Source organism: Drosophila biarmipes, chromosome 2R, assembly GCF_025231255.1.
Source record: "Drosophila biarmipes strain raj3 chromosome 2R, RU_DBia_V1.1, whole genome shotgun sequence".
NCBI lineage: Eukaryota > Metazoa > Arthropoda > Insecta > Diptera > Drosophilidae > Drosophila > Drosophila biarmipes.
The window spans coordinates 11,311,625-11,337,413 of NC_066615.1; the positions used below are offsets into that span (position 1 = coordinate 11,311,625).

General features: G+C 44.8%; 3 protein-coding genes across 3 annotated transcripts; 1 reads left to right on the forward strand and 2 right to left on the reverse strand.

The window, feature by feature from the left end:
* Window positions 1-223: 223 nt before the first annotated feature.
* Window positions 224-24,550, forward strand: LOC108030167 (uncharacterized). Its single transcript, XM_017102904.3, has 14 exons — window positions 224-1,204; window positions 14,615-14,740; window positions 14,805-15,048; window positions 16,871-18,473; window positions 18,529-18,698; window positions 18,760-19,089; window positions 19,148-19,245; window positions 19,560-19,960; window positions 20,019-20,345; window positions 20,400-20,583; window positions 20,645-20,804; window positions 20,868-20,994; window positions 21,058-21,203; window positions 21,267-24,550. Exons 2-14 carry the CDS (start codon window positions 14,646-14,648, stop codon window positions 21,576-21,578), a joined length of 4,197 nt encoding a protein of 1,398 aa, XP_016958393.1. The 5' UTR covers window positions 224-1,204; window positions 14,615-14,645; the 3' UTR covers window positions 21,579-24,550.
* LOC108030169 (acrosin) lies at window positions 10,740-13,703 on the reverse strand. The gene is made up of 7 exons (XM_044092001.2): window positions 13,479-13,703; window positions 13,348-13,393; window positions 12,465-12,613; window positions 11,708-12,406; window positions 11,528-11,576; window positions 11,327-11,460; window positions 10,740-11,270 (listed from the first exon to the last, which is right to left on the reverse strand). Exons 1-7 carry the CDS (start codon window positions 13,678-13,680, stop codon window positions 10,903-10,905), a joined length of 1,647 nt encoding a protein of 548 aa, XP_043947936.1. The 5' UTR covers window positions 13,681-13,703; the 3' UTR covers window positions 10,740-10,902.
* Window positions 24,551-25,745, reverse strand: LOC108030168 (ribulose-phosphate 3-epimerase). The gene is made up of 3 exons (XM_017102905.3): window positions 25,419-25,745; window positions 25,178-25,360; window positions 24,551-25,061 (listed from the first exon to the last, which is right to left on the reverse strand). Exons 1-3 carry the CDS (start codon window positions 25,602-25,604, stop codon window positions 24,765-24,767), a joined length of 666 nt encoding a protein of 221 aa, XP_016958394.1. The 5' UTR covers window positions 25,605-25,745; the 3' UTR covers window positions 24,551-24,764.
* Between the last annotated feature and the right edge of the window lie 44 nt (window positions 25,746-25,789).

The window sequence follows — 25,789 nt, forward strand, 5'->3', positions numbered from 1 at the left end:
AGCCACTTAACTGCTGAAAACTCCGGTTGCCTTGGAAACTAAGCTAACGGCTCAGCCGTCAGATACGCTCTCTTTCCGTCGGCGAACTCACCACACCGAGAGAAGAGAGAGGCCGTTCGCCCAAGAGCGACGGTGTCCTGTGCCTGAGCTAGTGAAAATTGTAATTGAAATTCCAGCGTGGCCGCTTCGGCGCCTGCAGTGCGTAGGTTGTCGTTGACTGACGTCGTGGCCAACAGCACGTGCTAACCGAGGCGCGCGTGCAGCAAAAAATCCAAAAAATACACAACGGCAGCTGTGGTGGCCAGCAACAACAACTACGGCATCGGGCGGAGAGCAGCCATTACAAGAACAACACAAGCCACACATACAACACAGCACACACACACACACACGCTTTGCTAACGCAACAACCAAGGCTTTGGGCTAGGCAAAGAGGAGCGCGGGGAGAGCGGAGAGTATCTAACTCAAGTGAAATTCAGGCGGGTGAAGAAGAGGAAGCAGCAGGACAATACACCAATGCAGGCTAACTGCCTGAGCGTGTGTGAAAGAGCGCGAGCGAGGGGGAGTGAGTGTTAGAATGCGACAATAACCTAACTGTAAGCTGCACCTTGTTATTTGCACCTAAACTGTTTTTTTTTTGCTACAACAAGTAACCAAAGTTGATTTGCCAACACAAACGTACGCGCTAATGCTATTTACGCAAATCAAACTGAACAAGGGAGGGAGGAAGAAGCAGAGCATGCGAATAAGTAGGCAACACAAGAATTAGAAGCAGCAGCCGCAGCAAAGCAGCGCAAACAGGATACTTAAAATATAAAGGCAAATACACACACAGACACACACACACACACACACACGCTTGTGCCCCAAAGGAGGTTCATATTTTTGGCCGAGAAAAGAAAGCAACCGCACGAAATAAATATAAAATAAACCCGACAACGCTGAGGTGTGCGGCCCAAAGGCAAGGCAAGCAAACAGAGCCGCAAAAAGAAAAGCAAGAGCGAAGCAGAATCGGAATTGGAATCGGAATCAGAAAGATGCCAAAATGCTGGACGGAGATTGATGCTGGCTGCCGACGAGGAGCAACTACCAGAATAACAACAACAGCAGCTGCAATAACAAAAACAAGGCCAAGGAAAACGACAACAACATCAGCAGTGACAGCCGCCAAGTGTGAGCAGACGAGCGACTGCGATTGAGATACGTAAGTAACGCACCCAGACGCAGGTCCACATGGATACAGTCGAGCCCCTTAGTTGCAATCAAGATAATGGCTGTTGCGAAAATCCATTTAATTGATTGTTTACTAATTTAAAAAATACAGTTTGTGAGGAGTTGAGGAAGCTGTCATAGCCTGAATTTTGGAAACTATAGCCTGAAAAATAGTTTAGGGAAATAATTTCTTAAATAGAAGAAGTTTTGAGAATTTTGATATGTTTTAAGGGAAGTAACATTTCTAAAAAAACTTGGCCCTACTTCGATCCATTTAAAATAAATTAAAATAATAAATAATTAAAAGGATTCCTGAGTATTTTTAAGCTATTCAATTAAAAAATACAATTTCAGAAGTAATTATAACAATAATCGTCAAAATGATTGCATACTTTTAGGAATATGCCCTGACGCATATTTGAATTGTGCAATTATTTTGCACGTTCAGGCGGGAAATCAGTACACTTTTTGTCAGTTCTCTTTTTAAGAATTACTAGAATTGAAAGCATACTTTGATTCGTAACTCTCATATGTAGTATATAATAAACTCGGAAAATCATTGGTTAGAAAGTATGCAAAATAGTGGCTTATACTATGATTATGCTGTGGGTTTCATGATTTCGGATTGAATTTAGAGACAACTTTTGTGTGTTGTCGGATTTATAAGTACATTTCATGAAATTAAAGCGTGAAATAAACGCAGTTTTAGACTTGTTTCACCAGAATTTACTAAACAAGATGGGTTTTTAATGCTTTAAATCAATAATTTGTGGTCCTTACTTATTTCCCTGGAGTTACACTAGTCTTGTAAATCATCTATAAATGTTCCCAAGTGACTTTTTGCGTTACCTAATAGCTTAATATTTTTTTTTTATTAAACTAACCATGATTATATTCTACCCTTTATGGCGGACTATTCGTACTGCAATACATGCCATACAAATGTAGCCATAAAGTTCACTTGTGGAGTTCGATTTAGAAAAGTCATCCTGAACACTCACTGCGAATCGAGTTGGGGCCGAAAGCTTTATGCATATTTTTACAGCATTTAAGTGTGAAATGATGTGTTAGCGCATTATTTGACTTAGGCACGGAAAATGCTAAGCTTCCCGGAGATAGACGGCGAGAGGGAGAAGCGGAAGGGAGAGGAGAGCGAGAGCAGGACGGCGGAAGACGGAGAGAAAGCGGAGGAAAAGTGAGATGAGAGAACGAATTTGCTGAACCTGCGGCCTTAGGCCCAGGCAGAGTTGAGTTGAAGTGGAAGATAAACAGGGCAACAAGGCAGATACACACACACAGATACTCACCTACACCCATACCTATACCTTCGAGTGTATTCATGTCGAAGCCGCACACGCACACACAGCCTACAAGGAACCTCACTTAAAGGCCACGTCGCTCGCTACCCACCGCTACCCAGCGCTACCCAACGCTACCCAAGTTGTATCAACTTGTGCTGTCCCAAGGAGCTCGGCCTTTCGCGCAGCATTCGAACTCAATTTGGAAGGACCAAATACAAAATGCCAGCTACCAAATACCAACACACTCGCACTCGCCCCTGCACACGAAAATCGATGGGACGAAAAAGAATGGCAAAAAGGCGGCCAAAGGCAAATACAACATTTTCCCAGTTGGTCCTTGGCCGGCCTCAACTCATCAGGCTTTCTTTTATTTGCCACAAATCTGAATTTCGGTATACGGCCATTCGGATGGGAGGGCGTCGAAATTTGCGCACCACTCTGGCCGACTCTCGAATCAACAATTTTGCCATAAAATTCGCTTTGCCTTAATGAGAAATCAATTAGCAGCGTCTGGACCCCAAAAACAAAAAGCGGAACAGTCCCAACCGTTCCCCAGACCAGACAGTCAATATTATGGGTTCATGGAACGCAAAAGTTATTCAAATGAACTGAAGGATGTTTAAAAAAGACGGCACTATACATGCAGGTTTCTGCTTTAAAAAATGTATATGTGTATTAAATACTTTTATACATTTTTATACTCGTATAACAAGTCAAAGAGGTTATTTATTTATAAAACATTATTTATTATTTTATTAAACAATATTATTTTAATTTATCTAAGGTTTTGATGTTTGACTTAATACTACTAATTGTTTTTAGGTTTTCATGAAATGGATTCTACCTATAGACTAAATTACAAGTTGTGCAAGCTAAGATTATATCCTAATTCGGCGTATTGAATTCTCTATACGGTATATCCCTAATCAAATTAAATTGTTCAATTAATGCTCCCCGAAAATGCCTTGGAAGTCTTTTGAACCTGCCAAGTCCCCAATCAGCATGCAAGTATTTGGTCTGCGACCTGTGCAAAAGGTAAATTGCCAAGGAATTCACAAACAAAGACATCAAATATGCCTTGGACAAGAAGAGCGGACCGAAAGAGCGCCTCGACCTAATGGAATAGATAAATTGCTGGCTTCGACTGCCTTGATATGATTTTAATGAATCGGAATCCGAGGCAACAGTCGGGCGTATTAAATGTAAAGGGGGCGGTGGGCGGGCATAATTAAATGCCTGCGAACTGCGCATTGTGCTCCAGCCAGCCGGCATCTCCTTATATCAGCTGCAGCTCTTTGCCCGTGGCTTGCGTCTGTCCTTGAAAAGTGAGCCCAGTCAGTACCCAGTCACCAGCCAGTCACCACCCAGTCATCACTCAGTCTCCACCCAGTCCCGTATTAAGGTTTCACTTGAATGTCAACTGATTGCTCATGGAATTCCAATTGCAATCGCAAAGCTTTAATTGACAAAAGCGGTGAGACTGCAGTGGGTTCCCAGTACTTTATGGGGGGGTTGTCTGCCCTGGCAGAGAAACGCTCATAAATTACCACCCTCCAGCGGGCGGTAGAAGCGTCGAAGTACGAAAATCAATTTCCGCTGAGACCATCGACAGTGTCGGACAACAGAACGGTTAGCTGAAATCGAAGGGGCCTGGCCTGAGAACTCTGGCTCTGTTCCATTCGATTCCTCGTCCTTTCCGCTTTATCTATGGGCTGCATATGACCGCAGATGTACGGCTTCCACGCAGTACGACTGCTCCACTGCTCAACTGTCTGCCGTAAACGATTCGATGCACACGATGTACACCCTACACTGAACAAAAACAGGTGGACGAAGTTCCACCGATTAAGACTTTGTAAATATTGTGATTAAATAAAGTTGCTGGTGTTAGTGTGATTAAAAAAATCTTTAAAAATTGCTATAACCCTTTTTTGAGGGTGAGTTTCAAATTTTCTAACTATTCAAAAATACAACCTCCTTTCTCAATGCGGTGTTAAGTTAACGAACAACATATCCCTACATAATCTGAACAGCTTAAGAATCATCTTCCGATTCAGTTTGTAATCCGCTGTGTCAAACTAGAAAAAGGAGAGTTAAGGCTCTGAGACTTATCAGTTTCGCAATTAAACAACATATTTAACCATAACTTGAACTCCAGTTAACATTTTTGATCAGATAAAATATCAATAAACTAAACCTTTTCCAAAAATTCATTGTAGCTCAATGGCAAAAGTAAATCCTTATACTAAGAAACATTTAATCTCAAGTTAACGTTCTCTCTCAGATAGCAAACGATATACTTAACATGACATTGAGAAATTGACTTAGTGAACTGAATTGGAACATTTTTAATGCTCCTAGGATTAAAAAAGTGTTTTTCGAGGGAAAATGTTAGTTATTAACTATTGTGTTTCAAATTATTACCAAGGGATCTAGAAAATGAGACAAATGTTGTAGAAAGTAACCCACATATCTGTGGATTTTTTCTGAATGCCTGGAGGCATCTCAAACCTCGATTTAACTTCCGCTTGCGTGGTTCCATCTATTTGCACACACATTGCCAGAGCCACTGGCTGACAGACAGGCAGCCATCAGTGCTCGGCCAGGCATCATAAGCCGCACCACATCGCATGGCGCCGCACCAGCTGGCACCACCTCCTCCCCCACCGACCACCCACTTAACCGCCCAACCACCACCCCCCAGGACATCGCGGCCAGTGCCACGTGCGCCCGTTGGGATGTCAGAAACAAAGCGCCAGCGCTGCCGTATTGACTAATGAAAGTGGGCCTGGCGACCCGGCTCCAGACCAGACTTGGGCCAACAGAACAGGAGCTCGGAATAGGGAAAGGGAAAGGGAAGGGGACCCCCATCCTTGATCGGAACGTAAATTGACAAAGAGCACAATGGCGTTGACGATGACAGTAAATCCTGTTCGTACAATGTATCCGTACACAAATAGTCTGAATTGAGCGAACGCATCCAGTAAATTGCACAATGCTCGCCATTGTTATCGCCTGTGGGTGGCTTGTGGCAGTTGCAATCCTGATTGACTGACTAACTGCGTGACACACTAACTGACCGAGTGTGTAGGGAAAGTGTACACTGTGCAACCAAAATATGTTACCCATTTTAATTTTATTAAGCCTCCACTACTGTCACTTCACGAATAAATTGAATGCCTGTTTGATATTAAATAAGAAGTCTTAATACAAAACAGCATTTTACTGATACTGTAACGTGTTCCCCCTAAAATAATGCAAGCACCTTAGAAACTTAACTATGCTCTGCAATTAGAATTAAAACCAATTTCATGGGGAGGAAAACGTTGATTTAAGTGCAATACATTGTATTGTATTGTGATCATTGCCACATTCGAGCAGAGCTATTTCCTATGGTCGTTACGTTCCTTCTTGTTGAACAAAAACTGCAGCTGAAAAACCAATAAAAACGTAAAAGTTATTGATTTCTGATTTAAATTTTTTCGAAATTTTTCACCTATTAATGCGATGTAGGCTCTCGGTTGCAGCATTTCACTTCCAGTAATAGCATTTATGTGGAATTCTTACCTATTGTAGTGGATGGCAAATGGCAGCTGCCAACTTTCATAAGCCGAAGGGATTTTCCCTGCATTTTTTTCTACGACTCTTAATAAAGTTAACATTTAACTGCTGCATTTTACACGCATTCAGGCACAAAACAAGAAAGCTAATTGGCATCAGTAGATTTTGTTTGAGATTAGGGATTTTATACCACTCATTATAAATGACAAATGATTTTTCTACCCATATAAGTAAACAGTTTTAACGAGTTAAGTTCAAATAAACAATTCCTCTCTTTGTCAAGTGCATTTCTTAAACCAGTGTGAATGTATAGTAAATCTTTGTTACTTAAATCAGTTTGTTGAGCTTGGAAAGTTGAAAAAGTGGGGCTAAGGTTTAATAGCCCTATCCAAACAGAGAGGGGAAACTGAGTGGCAAGCAAACAAAGGCCGCACCAGTAATTTAACAGGGTCCGATTCCAGTGGACCTATACAAAGAAAACAAGTTATTCTACTTGCATATCAGTAGAATGCTATTACAATATCGAACACTTATAACTTTTCAATGTTTGGCCCGATTTAGACAATTTTTGGCATGAATATAGATATTAATATTTAAAATAAAACTGCATGTATATTTTGACAAAATCTTCAAAATGTGTCGAAAAACTACGAAGGCCCCCAATCTCCCAAATCTGCCAGGCACACACATTTTTTATATTTTGTAAAAACTTAAATAAGGTTTTGTTTTGACTGTTAATGTCCATCTATATGCCAAACAATGTTATAAGCAAATAAAGTTTTCAATCCTTAGATCTGTCTTTTGATCCCTTTGACTGAGTAAGGGGTATCTGATAGTCGAGGCACTCCATCACAGCGTGTTTCATTGTTTTTTTTTACTGAATGCATCTCATGTGGCCGAACTGTCGGCGGAAATGAGACGCAATGAAATGGATGCGAAGAGATTGGACCGCGGTGCCCCGCTGGCACTAAGGCGGTGATGGTAAACAGACACCCATCGAGGACGATGAGGATGATTGTCAGTCAACGGAACGCCCTTTGAATGTGAGATGGAAATGGAAATCGAATCGGGCGTCGAGCGGAAGTTGGCAACATCGGAGGCCCGCCTCCAGTTGAAACTTTGAGGGCTTCTTGGGGGCTGCTCCACCTCCACCTCCAGCTCGCTCGTGCCAGTCCTTTAAAGCCATTCGCAGCACGCGCTGGCTAACAGGCACACACTCACGCCACACAATCGCATTATGCCGCACACCATCGCAGAGCTGATTGCACAATTACCAACAATGGCACTCTTGTTCTGCGCGTGCGAGTGTGTGCGGTTGTATCTGTGAGCAGGTCTCTAATATTTTGTTTGTTAATTGTAAGGGCGTGCCTGGTGCCACGCCCACTCACCACCGCCTCCTGTTCGGTGCTGTCTGAGGAGCAACAATTCTGCACCCAACTCCCATATGCGGACTGAATGCTGTGTGCCAGTTACGTAAGCTGGAAGTGGAAAATTCCAAGAAGGACTATTGCATCTGCGGGGAAGTCAAGACAAGCCTTTATAATCTCATTTTGCCCTTAGATTGCAGTTCCGGTGAACAGGTGTTGCCCGGCGTGTACATAATATGCCAGATTTTTATTTGTATCTTTTTAATACAAGTAAAGGCCTTTATTTCAATTCTTTGATGTCTGGTAAGCAGCTTCTTGTTAAGTGCTCGTGCGTATACTTAATTTTTGTTGACTGGGGAAAGACGCATAGAATAGCATACTTTTACGAGTCGGAAATTGGTATAATTTAGGGGAACATGTCTTTATCTGTGCCACAAAGGCTACACCTGCCAGCTGGGCTGCTGCAGCAAACTAATTAAACGCTCAGCCGTAATTTATGTGTGCCCCAGACAAATGGGGACACAACCAGTGAGGGGCCATAAATTTAAATTATGCCCGGCTGGAAGTGAATACGTAATAAATAAGCCCGAGTGCGTGCAAAAATGGTTGCCTACAAAAATCCAACGAATAGCTCGAGGGGCTCTCACGTTCCTCATCTCATTTTTTCCCCCACTTTTCTTGCCTGACCAGGATGTCCTTGTAATGAAATTCCCAGGACTCCGTCTCGGAATTTGAATTTGACTCGTACGATGTGGCGTACTGTATACTATATACACCTAATCTGTCGTACCCAGATCATGTGGCGTATTGGCTGGACTGGCTCCTGGCTGGCCCGGGGTGAGCGAGGGACGTCCGCCTGACATGCAGTAATTGGCTCAAGTCTTACCCAACTAGGGACTCATATGGTGTCGTTTTAATGATTTCCTTTTGATTCGGACAATAGCTTACAAAAGATTGATTGTGCCTAACCCTCTAGTTTGAAGATGTAATGGGGATTCCCAGAATTGTTGCCCAACTGAACTCATTGCGCGAGGCGAGAAATTCCACAGAAATTCAAGAGAAACTCGCTTCGGGGCAATGTCGGCCCCAGTCCAAAATTGACTACACCAATTGACTGTGCTAATCTTCTGGGAAAACGTCGTGGCAAGACAGGGAAATTTCGCAGGTCTTGCGGCCCCTATTTAACTGTCTGCTGATTAACTCCGAGTGCCATTGCAAAATGAAATTTTGTTCAAATATTTTCGAGGGACCATCGGGCGTATGCCTAATAATGTTTGCCAAAGCAATCAGGAGTCGCTCACGGGGCGGGATTGGAATTTCAACCTTTTTTTTGTTGTGACAGGGCCAAGATTTCTGTGATTTGCGATTGGAATTCGAGCGGGCTGACACTTGGCAAATGCGCCAACAATTTGGGTAATAACCTTAAATTCAAATGCTGTTAGCCGGGCAGGTCTGCCCATAAACTCTGCGCCGGCCTTCAACCTAATACAATTTAAAAGCCCCCCAAAGACACGCCTTCGATTTTCCCACTCTGGCTATGAGTGGTTCTGCAAGTTCGTTGGAAAGACGGCGAGGCTGGCAATCGGGACGACACAAAAGCAAACAATTTATGGTTCACATGAGTTGGAAACTGGTGTTCAGCATACAAATGCCGGGCAAATAGAATTTGTGTGTTTATCCTGTCCCGAACTCGTGCGCCCTAAGAGGAGTGCTCCATGCATAGCCATGTGTGGCTGCATATTTGCTCGCTCAAATCGGATAAAGTGGTGGAAGGTCAAATATTTGATTGCCAGCAAGGCTGCGTACGTATAATTGCCATAAGCGATTATGAACCTTGCAAAAGCAAGTTGGGGCCATCGCCTATTAACTTCCAAATTGGGTTTTTCTTCATCCAATGAAAACGATAATCAATTGTTATTTCCCACACGTACTTTCGAAAGTGGTCATTCATTAACCCGTTAATGAAGATTACCATTTGCAGATGCATTCCGTTCTCACTTAATTAAGTACCTACAATCCCTCCCATTTGTAAGAGGGTTAAAAATGAAATTCATTTAAGCACAGCAGTGGCGTAGCCGGCATTTCATTGATAAGGGGTTTACAAAAAAGACGTTTATAGGGTAGAGCAAGGTAACTAACGATTGGGTTTTTGTTATGTAACTTCCCCAAAAATCAATGTTCAAAAATGTAAAAGCAGTAAGTTGCCTACATCTATTCACCATGTTTCTGTAAAAGTAAAAAGTAGGTCCTACAGCTTTTGGCGTGAACCACTCTTCTTTTTTTAACTTTGATTTAACTGACGGCGTATCTTAACAAATATGTAAAAGCAACAAAACTGCTGCAGTTAAAGTTATATGGTAATGTTGAAGGTCCTTTTATGCAAAAGAAAGCGACAACAATTCAATTTCCTGAATAAAGTAAGATCGTGCACACACCATACACTCCCCTACCATTTTTAGACAATATTTTTGCATTGGTGTGCAACACCCAAAACCTCCTGCCTATGTCCTATTGAGCTAGTTTATTACACAAAAATGTAAACAACCCTTACCTCCTTAAATTGTAAATAATTTTCAGCAAATTAGGGGCTTCCCTTTTAGAATCCCACAGGAATTAAAGTTTTTATAATTACTCCTTAGCTTTTTTGATTAAATGACATACATTTGCCTTAGTTTGGTAAAGGAAAGTTATGGGAAACTTAACTCATAGCAAGCACTCTGCACATTTATAGTCCAGCAGGAAAGTTTGCATATGCTAATTGCCACTTGGCCTGCTCCTCTGGTGAACTGCAAACTGCAAACTGCCGTGATTGAACCTAATTGGGTTCGCAGCTGGAACTCCCCCTTGTTGACCCACTGACGCCTGCGAGTCCTCACCTGTCCGGGTTGACGGGTGTCAATACCCGTCCTTGACACATTGCGAACTCTGATGCCCGAACTCTGCCCCTGTCGGCGCCCACGTGGGCGTGGCCTGGTCAGAGGGGGCATGGTGTGTGTGTTTTGTTTTCGCTCAGCTATTCTACACTGGCTTAATTCACCTGTTGACCGCCGCCTCGCTCTCTCTTGGGTACTGATTTAAGTAGGTCATAGTTGCACATTGTCGAGCTGGGCCCATATGTTCGAAAGTGGCATTACCTGTAGCTCCTGGCTCACCTCTAAGGGCACTAGTCGTTTGGTTCTCGTGGAGGGCACATCGCTCTCGAAAACGTAATATTTAGTATTTGGTTTAGTAAGCGTGTGTTAACCATTAAATCGATGAAAAGTGCAGAAAATAAAAATGAAATATAAGACAATTTTTATTTAGTTAGTGTTGCCAAAGATACATTTTTGTTAAAGTTTCAAAAACCCATCGACAAAAATGCACATATTTGTATGCAAAGTAAACAGTTTTTTGTAGAAACTCACAAAGTATCCAATGCGGTTTTATTATTGAAATCTTTTAACTCCCATACAGAGCAATTGTTATTGATTTAGCTCCTTATTAATGGTAGAGGTGATCCAATCCCCAAATCGCATAACATTTGTGTATACGTGAATTCCTTCAGCTGAATAACTGACAATTCCCAACAAATAGTATCGCACGATGCCGTATGTTTTCAGTGTTGCTACCAGAATGTCTCCACGCTTATCGAGGGAATGATTTGTATCTGAAGGATCTTCTGCACAAAATTGGTTTTCATCGATATCAGATCCGACATATTCTGAACACTTTCGGCTGGTCAAGGTCTGAAGGCTGTGTGCTTCACCCTTCGCTTGATCAAAAACAAAGGGATACCCTTCGATATGGCCAGGGGCTCCTGGGCCCGCTAGACATATAGGTTTGATACCATCTGGAAAAGAAAACTCTGCAAGCAAGGCGATTGATAGGACCAACAAATAATGTTACCTTTGATGTTTACCGCTCCAATCAGTTTGAGTAGTGCTATATCATTCTTGTAATCGTCTGTATTTTTTGGGTGCTTTAAAACCGCTTCAACTCTGAATACTGCATAGCTTTCTCCCATCATTACCGACACATCTCTGGGAATTTTTCAAAGGGTTATTATGTTATTAACTCAGGGTCTAGTCTTCCCTAGGAACAACTTACAAAGAGGCTGCGGTTTCTGGCAAGTCCGTGGCGATGGTGAGAACGAATCCTGAAAATGCAAATAATTTATTTTAGATCGAAGCTGATAAAGTGAATTGGAAGTTCATATATGCTCTCTAAACGGATATCTATTCCGATTAGGCAAGTTTATAATTTATATCAACGGAAATAGATACTTACGGTCTGTAATGAGCACGCCCACGCCCTTAAAACCAGGGCCATAAATGGTAGGCCGCATGATCGTTCTCATATTATCTTCACTGCAGCCTCTATAGGCGACCGGAGGAGCGGCTACCGGATAAACCACTGGATGAACTGTTGGAGGAATCCTTTGACTGTACGGACCTCCTGGCTGAACCGGCCACACCTGTTGAACCACCGGTTGAGCCGCAGGTTGTCTCACCGGATAATCCATCGGAGGACCTGAGCCTGAAGATTTTAGGGGGATAAATGGTGGGGGATTTACCATTGTTTGGGTATCATAGCTATGAATTGTTCTATAAATCCAATCGACATAGCTCATCACATCGGTATACACTCCCAGTCCATTGCACGATCGAGTTCCGTAGCTTATGATCCCGAACTGTGCTTCTAGAGAATTGTTTTCACTGTTGGTTAAAGTGGCTGTCAATGGACCTCCAGAATCGCCCAGACAGGTGTCGCCAGAAGGGCTTCCTGCGCAGATCTGTTTCATACTATGAATGACGCCAAATTCCCTGTTGCACACTTCACGGCTTTTCCGGTTCAGAACGATGGTTTGAAGTATTTCGCTCTCACGGCCGTTCTTATGGCCCCAGCCAAAGGCACTAAATGTTTGCTCGCCCTCTACAGCATCCTTAATTGTCTTATCCAAATAAATGCAAATTGGTTGGATACGGCCTGCAGGGAACTGAATTAGAAAACTCTGTCTATAAGTAACTTTACTTAGTGTGCGTACGTTCGTATTTGACACTGCTGGACAGTTTAAGCAGCGCTATATCATTTCCTGTGGACCGCCCTCTTCGGTATTCAGGGTGCTGAATGTACTTACTTACTCCGAGCCTAGCGGCGTAAGTGCTCTTGTTGTAAGCCCCCAAGTGGACGAACCTGTAATATTATTGTTATGTTTTTATAAAAGCAGGAAGTCGGTGACACTTCTGTATAAGTGCTGTGTTAAAACTGCAGCCAAGTTATCTATCATTAATACAGTTCTTAACTTCTCTTCTTGTTAAACTTAAAAAACTTTGGAAAGTTGTGATCAACACACATTTTAAACAATCTAAAATGAATTTAAGAAAAACAACATTTTTTAATTTTAAACATATTTTGAAGCTCTCGCTCTGTTCAATTTTTAGGTTTAACTATTGTTTGGTCTTGTTTGCTCAGAAGCCCGGTTCTAGGAACTTCAGTATGAATTGATCTTGGCTCACTTGTGAGATCGAGAATACTCAAATCAAGAACGCGGAGAACCGTTTTTCTCTGAGTGTAGAAATTGTCCATAATAAATTTACATTTTTTACAGGACGTAACACATGAGATTTGCCGAGTTCGTTACCTCTCCAGTGATAGATTTAAATTGAAAGTAAATGTATTCGAAAGCATAATAAATCGTATACTTAGATTAAGTCGCTGCTCAATGATCTGAAATATTCCGTAAAAATTACTCATACGACCCTCAGGTCAGTTAAAATTTCGTAGAAAAATATACGTGCCCCGGTTATTTCCTTGATAGATTAAAAAATTTAACGAAAGCCCCATATAGGCACAGACTTTGCAGCTAATGCAACTTGTTCAGAAATTGTCTTTTCGTGTTAAGTAACTATTTGAAGGTGTCTACTCACAGCTCGTATCCGTCATTCAAGCAATGCGCTGCAGTCAGAACAAAGCCTACAAAATATGTTTATTATTATACATAAGTACATATGTAGGTACGTTATCTCGCCAATATATATCAATATATAACAATACGAACTATGATGAATCAGCGTGCCGCCACACAGGAACTGCCTGGCACTTGAAATGGCTACCATCCAGCCGGCATTATCTTCGATCGCGTTTGTGCCACCGTTAATTTTAAATCCAATTGAAGTTCCACATGGCTGCTCCAGGAATTGGGAAGTAGCCTCTTGGCTTAGGAAAAAAGTGAAAAGAAGAATCCCACAGAATGACTTCATCTCACGGAAGGCGAAAACGAACTGAAGCAAAATGGGCCAGCTTAGGTCTTATCAGAGCGCAAAGAAGAGAGGCCTGTTCTCGGGCTGACTTTTTAAATGAATTAAAAGTTGTTGATTACTCAAACACGTATAAGTCGTTTTTGATTTCCAGCTTGTCTATGTTTTATTCAGGGAAAGTCCAAAAAAACAACGGATGTATTTGAAGACATATGCACATGAGATTAATCATATGGTATATATATTATTAAGATTATAGTGTTCTGCTCTGACTGTGCTGCAAAGTGCTTATAACAAATCTAATTAGCTAACTTCATTAGCCCGTGCCCGAGGCTCTAAGAACCAACTCGGTTCCAATTGTGTCATCCCCGGTGCAGAGTGGTCAAATTAGCTTGGAGCCGGCTTTCGGCCACACAATATGAGCCTCAGCATGGGGACAGTGGGGTTCGGGGCTCAGAGTCCGGGGTCTTTTGTGCTGCGAGCCGACTAATGGCATCCATTAGACACAAAAGGCCAAATTGCTGGGCCCGATTCCGATGGCATCGATATATGTGGCAGTATAATACGTGTTCGCATGGGGCACACAGACACAAAGTGCATTCATGTGGTCTTTTTTGTGCGATCCATTGTCACGTGAGCGGCCAAACGTGTGTGGGTGAGTGACTTGCCATTGTGTAATTGATTCGGTTCTTGTGGCCAAAAGACCCCGCAGCTATTTGCATGGCCGGTATTTGTTGGGCCTGTGCGGGCATTCAGGATTCGGGACTCGGTTTTTGAACTTAGTATTCCGCATAGAGCAGTTCTCTTTTAGTATGCACGGCATGCTCAACGCCGGCGTAAAACAAATAACCAAAAGGGAGGTCGCTTTTCGCAAGCGGATCACATATGTGTCTGGCCAGCCTGATTAAACCAATCCGATTTCCCACTGAACTTGCAGATTGTTTCCGCCAAATCTCGACGATTAAGTCATGAACGCACTCGATACGAATAAACAATTTCTGAGCGTCTCCCAGGACCATCAGCATCAGACGACCTCGGTGGCAGACCGGCGGAGTCGCTCCAGGTGAGGCTATTTATGTATTTACCATCTTGAATACCAGCTAATAATGGGATGTATATCTCTCCAGATCGGAGCGTGCCTCGAGCCTGGCCCTGCCGCTCAACTCCCTCCTGGACTTCTACGACAAGCAGCAGGAGCAGTGCAAGTCAGTCACCCTGCTGCCACTGCCCAGCAACTGCAGCCACATCGGGGACGGGAGCACCATCTCCGCCAGCAACAGCATCGTGCGGCGACACTCCTCCCACTACTATCCCATGCTCGAGGACAAGCAGACGCCGTCGCAGCTGCCCCAGGCAGCCACCGAAATGCTTGTAAGTAGCGATGCTAGGTATATGGGATTCTTTGCATTGAAAGTGGGAGTGAAAGTTCTCTGAGAAGTACAACAATATGTTCAATTTTTGGGGAACTAATGGGAACCTAATGGAATGTGTTCCCTGGAAGAGGGTTTCAGCGAGGCAGGGGAAAAAGAGGACTCATGTTGGAAAAAGAGGACTTTCTTCCCATTTCCCCTGGGTGTATCTTCTGAATTATCAGTTTATAAATAAAATATGCTCTGTCGATATTACGAAATATCTCACCATATTCTCATATGTTGATCTTTTCTACATTGAACTGATTACCTAATGTAATGTAATGTGTTGCCTGGGGAAGGGGTTTTGCAGGTACTGAGGTAGGGGGTTTAACCCATGTTGGAAAAAAGCGAACTTTCAACCCTCCTTTTTCCCGAAGTATTCCTTACGAAGCTTGGATTAGCTTATAGAGAAAGAATGCCAGGTCTGAGATATTACCAAATTCCGTGCGACGACACTCCTCTTGCTATACAAGTCCAACATTTTTTTCGTTAGTTTCTAATTGTAGTAACCTTTAACTAAAATTAATTGATTTTAAGCTTTTCAGATGAAAATGACCTTCATCATAGCACTACACAATTATACATACTTCATGAACATTTTACTGAAAACCAAAGTAGGGAAAAGTCAGAAGTTACATGAGTGTTCCGGGAAAATTTTGTTTACACCCAGCTTTTATTATTATAAGCCTTTACTCTTAATGGTATAACATAAATACAGTTTATTAAATGTTGTGTAAAGTCTATTAAATGTTGTGTAAATAACAGCAGCCACAAGCGAAGTCCGAATGCATTTTCTGATGAATTTTTAAATTTCCGTGAAATGCAATTTAATCTGCACAATTTTTTTAAGTTGTAAAGACACCCTTATGGATTTAATAGTATAAATATGAGTCTGTGGCCCTCATTGTTTGCACTATTTGGCTGGCGTTGCAAAGGGGAAAGCTTCTGGTGGGGATTAGCATCCTTGGGACCACCATAAAGTTTTTCTGCCTTTGCCTGACTCGAAGATCGATGATGACGGCAGCCAAAACCACACCGCCAGTTCCGGATACCTTCTGAAGAAGGGGGCCCCAATCCGCAGCAAGCTATTTTCAATTTTATTTTCCGGGGCCGCGCCGGGATTTCTGCACTCGGCTTAGCGAGGGCTTAGTGCCCGTCCCCGCCATCATCCTCCACACCTGGCAGGGGCTTAAAGTGCAGAATAATGCCACTGGATAATATTTCCGCAGTAGAATGTGGAAGGAGTAAACATTACCGTGGGAAAACAACACACACTGGATATGGAACAGTTTTCCATTTAGTAAGAACATGTAATATACAAAGTTATGTTAAAAAGTGTACTTTGAATATAATGGGTTACATATTTCATTAGTAAATATTACTGATACTGATACCCAAAACTTTCCGGGTTTTCCTTTATATAAGAGTTAGAGACTATTTCATTTAAACCTCAGAGAAACACTTTTTAAATACCTAGATATTTTAAATACCTAGATTTTTATAATTAAAAAATTAATTTATTTAAACTCAAAAAAAAGCTCATTTATTTATCATTTTTTTTTTGTAAAACGCAAACAGGTTTTTATTAAATATTACATCAAGTGCACCTGGGCAGATTTTATTGATAAAAAATGTACAGTTTAATTATGAAAAGTTCTGGGGAAAATGAGTCAGTTTTCATGTTTGCTCTGATGTATATCCCTCGTTTGATTTCCCACTGTATTTGCACGGCCATGTCTCTCAGTGCCTTTTCCTCGATTTTCTCATTTTCCCGCCGGCAGGTAAACATGACGGAGCAGAAATATGGCCAGTCATCGCACCAGGGGGCGGGCACGGCCATCGCAGGAGGCAGGCAGTTCCACCAGCTGATCCAGCAGCAACAGCAGCGGGTGGACACCCCGGTGACGCCCCCACCGCCCATTCCGCGACGCCTTCTGCGCGGCAAATCCGCCTGGCAAGCGTCCACGCCCCACCCACTTCCACTTCCTCCCTCGGCTGGCGGACAGGAAGGCGCCCATGGCACGGGCACTGTGTTTGTTTATCCGCAGCCAGCAAACGTGACCACAGAGGCAGTGGCTCGAGGAACGGGCGACGGAGGAGGAGTAGCCGGGCTACAATCAGCGCTGCTTGTTGACATAGCCACACGTCCTGCGCCCGGATATGCGGATGCCGATGGGATTTCCGATGACGACCGCATGAGCCTGGAGAACTCCGTGTTTGACGAGTCGCTAACCTCCACGCCCGTCAAGGTCGCCGGCTATCTGGCCGGACGCTACTCCGGACTGAGCCACATGGCCAAGCGGGCGCAGCGCTCGTCCAGCAGCACCGTGGACTCGGCCTACGGCTCATCGCTGGGCGGGCACAGCGAGCGCTTCGCCAGCAGCTCCACCAGCGTGGACTTTCGCAGTCGCTTCTCCTCGGTGGACACGCAGTCCTCCCTGGACGAGAAGCCCCTGTCCAGCTCGATTGACTCACCTTTGGCCAGGGATTCCAGGGATGCGTACCGAGATGCCATGCACAAGCTGAACAACAATAATACCAGCCTGGGATTGCCCCTTTATCCGGCCAGTAATAATAACAACGGCAGTAACAGCAGCATCGGAGGGGGAGGAGGAGCTGATAGCTCCAAGTTACCAGTGGTACCTGCCCGTAAGCAGCCACCACCCCTGAAGGCCAGTGGCAACAGCAACAACTCGGTGGGTGAGACCCAATCCCAGAGCTCCTCCTCCAAGGAACCCAGCAGCGTCTCGGCCTCGGCCTCCACTTCGTCCGCTGCCTCGGCAGGATCCAGCACCATTTCCAGTGGCACCATGTCGTCCATGTCAGGGCCATGCACAGGGGCTTTGCCGTCTAGCGACTCAACTACCAAACGTCCAGGGCCTCCGGAGCCACCATTGCGCCAGGCCACTGTCTTCGATCAGGTGGTGGATTCGGGCTCACGGGGTCATCCGCCTCCTCCTTTGACAGTGCGAAATAAATTGGGCCGCAACAACAAGCCGCCGCCCATCACCTATCCACGGATGCAGCAGCGCCAGGACTCCACTCTGTCCAGCGATAGCTATTCGATCAGCTCCAGTCCGGGCTACAACTCCAAGCTGATGGAGGTGCCACTGCTGGGCTCGGGGCGCAAGTCCAATGCTCCCGGCTCCGCCCAGCGACAGACTCCTCTCATGGACTTGGCACCAACGCGATTTTTGGGAGGATCCACCTCGGCAAGTGGCAAGCAGCCTCCCGCCGTGCCGCCTCCCAGGGGCAGGATCAACTTCCGGCAGGACTCGACCATCTCGAGCGACAGCTTCAGCCAGACGTCCAGTCCGGGCTACAATCCCAAGCTCATGGAGGCGCCGCTGCTGCCCTCCTTGTCCGCCAAGCGATTGTGCAGTGGTAAGTGGCTAATCCATTCCCCAACCGACCTATCTCACAGTAATCCCCTGCCCAGCTCCTGCTCCGATTGTCTGCCGCCAGGGAGTACAGCACGAGCCCATTGAGGAGCTGGAACCGCCGCAGACGATCTCGCCGCTCCACAAGACGGCTGGCCAGCCCAGCAGCCTGCAGACCATCGTGCGCTTCCAGAACGGAGCACCGCACACCATGTCCTTGCAGCACCAGGTGAACCAAAGGAACCGCAGAGAGTAAAGGGATCTTAAGTCACCGCATCTTATCATTTCAGATTATCAACCGGCGCAAGAGCTCCAATCCGTACATCACCAACGGCCGCTTGAAGTTCCGCCTCTTCCAGATCCTGATCAACGCCTTCGCCCTGCTGGCCATCGCCGGGGGCCTGGCCGCCTACTTCAATGCCTATCCAACGATCAAGTTCGTCAACAAGACCATCATCAATACGATCCACGTGGAGGACACTACGAGCTTCGGCAAGAATCCAGCCCCGGGCACTTGCCTGCCCATCATCGTGCGCTTCTGCCAGGGTCCCCAGTTCCCCTACAACTACACCGTGTTCCCCAACTACATCGGCCACTTTGGGCAGCTGGAGACGCAAACGGTAATATTGGGGATAGATTTACTTGTTTTGAGGTTGCATTAACTGAAACTGTTTGAAGGACCTGGACTCCTATGAGGCCCTGGTGGATGTGAGGTGCTACGAGCTGGTGTCCCTGTTTCTCTGCACGCTTTTTGTGCCCAAGTGCGGGCAGAGCGGGTGAGTTCAATCTATAAAGCATTTATGGGACATTAAATATATTTTTTAGTTATATGAGCCTAGTCTTATAATATGGAATAATGAAAATAGTTTTCCTAATTAAAGTGATAGTAATAATAAAAGAAACAATATGTTTTTGTGGTAGTCTTTTTAATAACTATTAGTAATCGTTTATACAAAAACCCCAATACCAAATAGCAAAAATATTTCAAGTAACCAAATAGTTTTTATTTATTTAAATTATTAAACAATTACTTATTGTATCTCAAAATACAAAAACTCTTACAAGTAATAATGACCTTGATCTCGTACAGCGCCACTGTGCCCCCTTGTAAGACCCTCTGCACGGAGACGATGCGCCGCTGCGGCTTCTTTTTTGACGTGTTCGGATTGAGTCTACCGGAGTACCTGAACTGCAAGCTCTTCAAGGACTTTCCCAGTCCCGAGGACTGCGTGGGCGTGGACGAGGTGCGAGAGGTGATGAAGGCCGCCACGCACCCCAAGTGCGATGGCTTCCAGTGCGACCAGAACCGCTGCCTGCCGCAGGAGTACGTGTGCGACGGCCACCTGGACTGCATGGACCAGGCGGACGAGGCCTCGTGCGAACGGTGCGGTCCGGACGAGATCTACTGCGGGGATAGCCAGTGCATCGGTACCAAGCACATATGCGACGGGATCATCGACTGCCCCTACGGCCAGGATGAGCGCAATTGCTGTGAGTTGGGAGCTCATTATTCCTGGTGGACCCTTACTTACTTTCAAATCCCTCCCAGTGAGGCTGAGCGAGCGGAACGGCGATGTGGGCACTGGGGTTCTGGAGGTCTATCGCATTGGTCAGCGGCAGTGGATGCCCGCCTGTGTGAAGAACTGGGATCGGGCGGTCTCGCCCAGTGCCGTTTGCTCCATTCTGGGCTACTCCGCGGTGAATGCCACCAGTGTCCTGACCCAACGTACTCATCGCCCGCTTCTGGCCTCGGTTAACGTGTCCACCGACATTTGGAAGATGTACGCCAAGAGGAAGTCAACCTTGATGCAGGAGTTCGCCAACTGCAAGAAGTCAGAGGACTATCCCATGGCCGAGCTCACGTGCTCCAACTACGGTGGGTAATCCTGCAGAAAAATCATAACTATTTCTCTACCTTTTAATTTTTTAGAGTGTGGCCGAGTGAAGCGGGGCAGGCACAAGCCTTCGAGGAGGATCATAGGAGGAACCCAGGCCAGTCCCGGCAACTGGCCATTCCTGGCCGCCATATTGGGCGGTCCGGAGAAGATCTTCTACTGCGCTGGGGTTCTTATATCGGATCAATGGGTGCTCACGGCCTCGCATTGCGTGGGAAAGTGAGTTGTGCTTGGGTAATTCAAAAAACCTTAGCCCTTAAAACTCTTTTTCGATTGACAGCTATAGCGTGATCGACCTGGAGGACTGGACCATTCAGCTGGGCGTTACGCGTCGCAACTCCTTCACCTACTCGGGTCAGAAGGTCAAGGTCAAGGCTGTCATCCCCCATCCGCAGTACAACATGGCCATTGCCCACGACAATGACATAGCCCTTTTTCAGGTGGGCTTAGGTTTTAGCATAAGCTTTAACTTTTCTATACATTATTTTCGGATGCTCCCGCAGCTCTCCACACGCGTTGCCTTCCATGAGCACCTTTTGCCAGTGTGTTTGCCGCCACCGAGCGTGAGGAGTCTGCATCCTGGCACCCTGTGCACCGTCATCGGCTGGGGCAAGCGGGAGGACAAGGATCGTGAGTGGATTATGGTGAATTCCGGACCAAGAACAATAGTAATCCCTCTCCTTTAACCCACAGCCAAGTCCACGTACGAGTTCATAGTGAACGAGGTGCAGGTGCCCATCATCACGCACAACCAGTGCGACGAGTGGCTGGACAACCTGACTGTGTCGGAGGGCATGGTCTGTGCCGGATTCGATGATGGCGGCAAGGATGCCTGTCAGGTGAGTCTTACCCAATCTTTAAATTTAACGAAAGTAAATGTGTAAACACAACCCTAATGGTAGGGCGACTCGGGCGGTCCGCTGTTGTGTCCGTATCCGGGGGAGAAGGACCGCTGGTTTGTGGGCGGCATCGTGTCCTGGGGCATTATGTGCGCCCATCCCCGTCTGCCCGGCGTCTACGCCAACGTGGTACAGTATGTGCCCTGGATCCAGGAGCAGATCGCGAAGCACACACGCCCCATCAACGAGGATCGGGTGAACAAGTACGACCTGCATCCCGGTGGACCCGACATCCTGTCCAAAATAGCCACCGACCCAATGCACGAGGGTAAGCCCCACCACTTCAGCCACTCCAGGACGTCGTCCAAAAACTAATCCTGGCCACGAGGAAGGGCCAGAGTCAAGTCACACTGGAACCGAGCATATCCACGAAACGATTGCACAAAGTACTAGACATATGAAACAAACGAAACACAGAACCGATGGATCCTGCGGGATGCATAGATATATTTTGCTACTGAACTTAGGGTATTAGCCAGCCGGCTAGCACCGATTTGGGCAACATAATCATGTGTCAATTTGCCGAATTTATTTGTCAATTTTTTACAAAGAGATTTTTATGAACCTATGTAAAATCCAATGAAATTAATAACCCAGACAGACGGAACAATTAGCCCCAGGCGCCAGGCGGGTGAAACTATATGTCAATACATACGCGATTTATATATTTACAAGTAAACCAAGATAAGCGTTACGTACCCGATATCTAACCACTCGATAAATGTGTCTAAATACCCCGAAATCCAGACAATAATTCGATTTTGTAGATTAACTTTGTGTTTGAAGAGTTCCGGAAAATGAAACATGTCTTATTATAAGTGAAACCAAATTACGACAAACGAAGAGAAATTCAGAAACAATATTGTGAAGTATAGTAGTAGAATCACAGCTATTGAGTGTTGACAATTAAACAGGAAATAAGCAAATCAAATGTAGAAAATGTGTAACTATAACTAAACCAAAGAGAAACAAGGAAAATTTGCTGATCTTGGGCATTTGATGGACGTGGCCCTGAGCTCCTCTCCAAATATGCAGTCTTACAACAAAGAGTCTATCGAGGAATAGCAAAGTGCAGTTGACAATAATGAGAAATGCACAATAAGCAAGAAATTGTATCTAGCCGTAAGTCATGAAAATAATATGTAACTAAAATGCGTGGGTTTCAGCTTTAAAGAACACAAAAAGAATGGTATAATAGCAGACGACGGAAGTCGGAAGGGCAGGCAGAAGGACTATACTTATACACATAGCATACGAATCGTACTATTTACGCGGTGAACTCGGAAGGTATAGACGCTTCGATAGTGGTCACGTCAATGTAACTTAATATTTAGAACTATTTACACGCCAGCGCAACTCGTTTGTCACGCCCCACTTAGACTGGCCGCTTTAGCCGAAGCTCAAGGCAACGCCCCTGATCGCGACCCCCACCCATCCGTAACCCCGGTGGCCATCTGGAGTTCGTGGGCACTACGATTTAGCAGGGGTACCGCACGGGAATGAATATAAAATACGCGTAACTAAAGACTCAAAATTGGTTGTTTCAACACACACACGGTACACGAACACACACACTCTTGAGCTTCGCGATGTGTACAGCTTTGATATTGTTTTCGAGCACCGGAACCGGAAGCCAGAGTGGGTCGGCACTCCGCGGCTCGATGTTTTAACTTATCGTTTCTAGCTAAAACCTGTTGAAATGCTTTAGACAAGAGATTGCAAACGTATAACCGATAACTACTAGCTCTAGTTGGACATACTATGCCTAAATATATATATATGCATGTTTTGTACAATCAGTTTACATGTGGAAAGTATTACTAGTCTTAACGGGGGGTTAAATGAAGCGCATATTACACAAGGCACACGATGTTTCGGGCGGAACATGAACACAAACCAATATGTAACTGAAATATATACAAGAAATATACATATAACGGATACATATATTCTATATATATATTGTAGTGGTAGCTATTAAGCAGATGTGATGGTGTCTAAATTTATACATGCATATTACCAAGCGGTAGCTGGAAAGCTTAGATATACTCGGGACAAATCTGTGGGCTGTTCTGGACCGAGCACACTACTATAACGACAGAACACAGCGGACAGATCCAGGACAATGCAAACTTATAAAGATATACCCATATCACAGAGATTGTGCTTACTTCGATATTGTGTGCTGCATGAACCTCCACACATCGGTGGGTTCCCGAGGTCCTCAGAAACACCTCCGCTCTATACCCTTGTGTTTGAACTCAGGCGAAGTCAGTAAGCCGCTCTTCACCCTTTCAGTTTCCCGGGGTCCACTCCCCCTGTGCATTTACGATCTGATCACTGATCATGGCGAGCTATTTTTATACACCCCATGCTCCAGGCTACTATCAAAACGCTTAGCTTTATGTACATTTAGTCTAAATCGAACGCAACCCATATACTATATATATTGTAGATGTAAAATGCTTAGCATTGGCGAGTGGAGTGAGTGAACTAATTTACACGTGGCACGGATAGCAGAATAGATAATTTCTAAGTACAATACGCATACAATCAACACGCAAACTCAGAACCGCACAAGTCCCACATCTTAGTTGAATTTCTGCGCTTGAAGGGCATTCGGCCCCAAAGGATTCGATTCAGTTCCGCATGCTCCATGTGCTTGGGAGGACACTACATATACTCAAGCCCAAAAAAAAAATAAAAACCTAAGAAAACAAGAAATTGTAGCGAAAAGTTATGTGTAAAATGTAGCAAAATCTAAAACCAGAAGCTGATTAACAAACTAGTTGAATTTACATGTGTCGCGAAAATAAAGAAGCATAGTATATGTACTCAAGTATCAGAATATTATATTTAAATGTTTGAAGATGATCATTTGATGAGAAGCACTTGTTATTTATGCACAGACGGAACTTTGTGAAGAATTTACAAGAACAAACTTTGACAATAAAAAGACAAACTGAATTTTTTCCCGTGAGCTGGTCAAGCGCATCGGAAGCATTGAGAATTTATGAAAAGTTTTACATTCAGATTTTGAAGTTTTGACGCGAATCAGAGAATATTGTTGAACATTTATTTTGGCAAACAAAGAGAGAGGAACCATGACAATAAGGCAGTGTCCTACAATAACTGGGAGAGTGCAGTATCCTAAATGTAACTACATAAACTACACACAGAACACGTATAACCAACTAAATGCTAAAAGCAACATGTCATACAATACATGATATATACTTACACACATATATTATATAAATGTTGGAAAATAAATGTATAAAACCATATCGGAGTGTAAATGTCTTTTAATAGTAGTCTTCCCAAGGAATTCTGGCAATTTTGTCAACACTTTGCGCCTAACTAATAAATTTTTCCTGATCCCGATTTCACATCCTCATGGTAAGCATAAGTTGAGGTTTTAAAACCCACTTTTATTTTACCAAGAGAATGGGAAAACGGGCCTTAATGCTATGCATCGAAAATGCTTTGGTAAATTCATCATTACTTGAGGTAGCTCTGCACCACTTCGCGCATGTGCCTGATGACTTGCCTCTGATCGGAGGCTCCCACGACGGCCGTTCCCGAGACGATCATGTTGGCTCCCGCCCTGGCACAGCACTCGATGGTCTTGGGTCCCACTCCTCCGTCCACCTCAATGTCCAGGGTAGGATAGTTTTCGCGCAGCCACTGCACCTTGGGCATCATGTCACCCATGAACGATTGTCCTCCGAAACCAGGCTCCACGGTCATCACCAGCACAATATCGGCTATGTTTATGTACTTCTCCAGGTCTTTTACCTATAAAGAAAGTGCAACCATAATACAATAAAGATAATAATGTTTTAAATTCTAGTATAAAAGTATAAAGATCTAACACCTTAAAGAAGGAGTTTCAAAACATAACCTCAACTCACCTCTGTGCCCGGCTTAATGGCGAGGCCCACCTTCATGCCCGATTCCTGAACCAGGCGGCTCACCCTCTCCACATCCTCCACCGGCTCGATGTGGAACGTGTACAGATTGACACCCGCATCGGCCATGGGCTCTATCCACTGCTCCGGGTTCTGGACCATCATGTGTGTCTCGAAGAAGGCCGTCTGAATGGTAATACGGAGTATGTAAATGGATATCTGGCTCTGGGGACCGCCAACTCACCTTGATCTTGTTGCGCAAGCTCTTGACCATGGGGTGACCGAAGGTGAGGTTGGGCACAAAGGTGCCGTCCATGACGTCCAGGTGCAGGTAGTCGGCTCCATTGTCCAGCAGCTTCTGGGACTCCACCGCTAGGTTGGACAGGTCTGCGTTGAGGATGCTGGGACCGATCTTGGCTTGCACGGGCATCTTCTTGGTGGTACAGCTACTGAGCAGGCGGAGCACGGGGCGCTTTGTGGACGCCGTGTTGTTGACTTGAGGTCACACAGAGGGGAGCTGGAGCTCGGAACATTTGAAAAGCGATACGATAACTCTAGGGATGGTACAGTGAGTTGAGTGGGTTGTAGGGGTCACGAATGCTAAATACCTCAAAA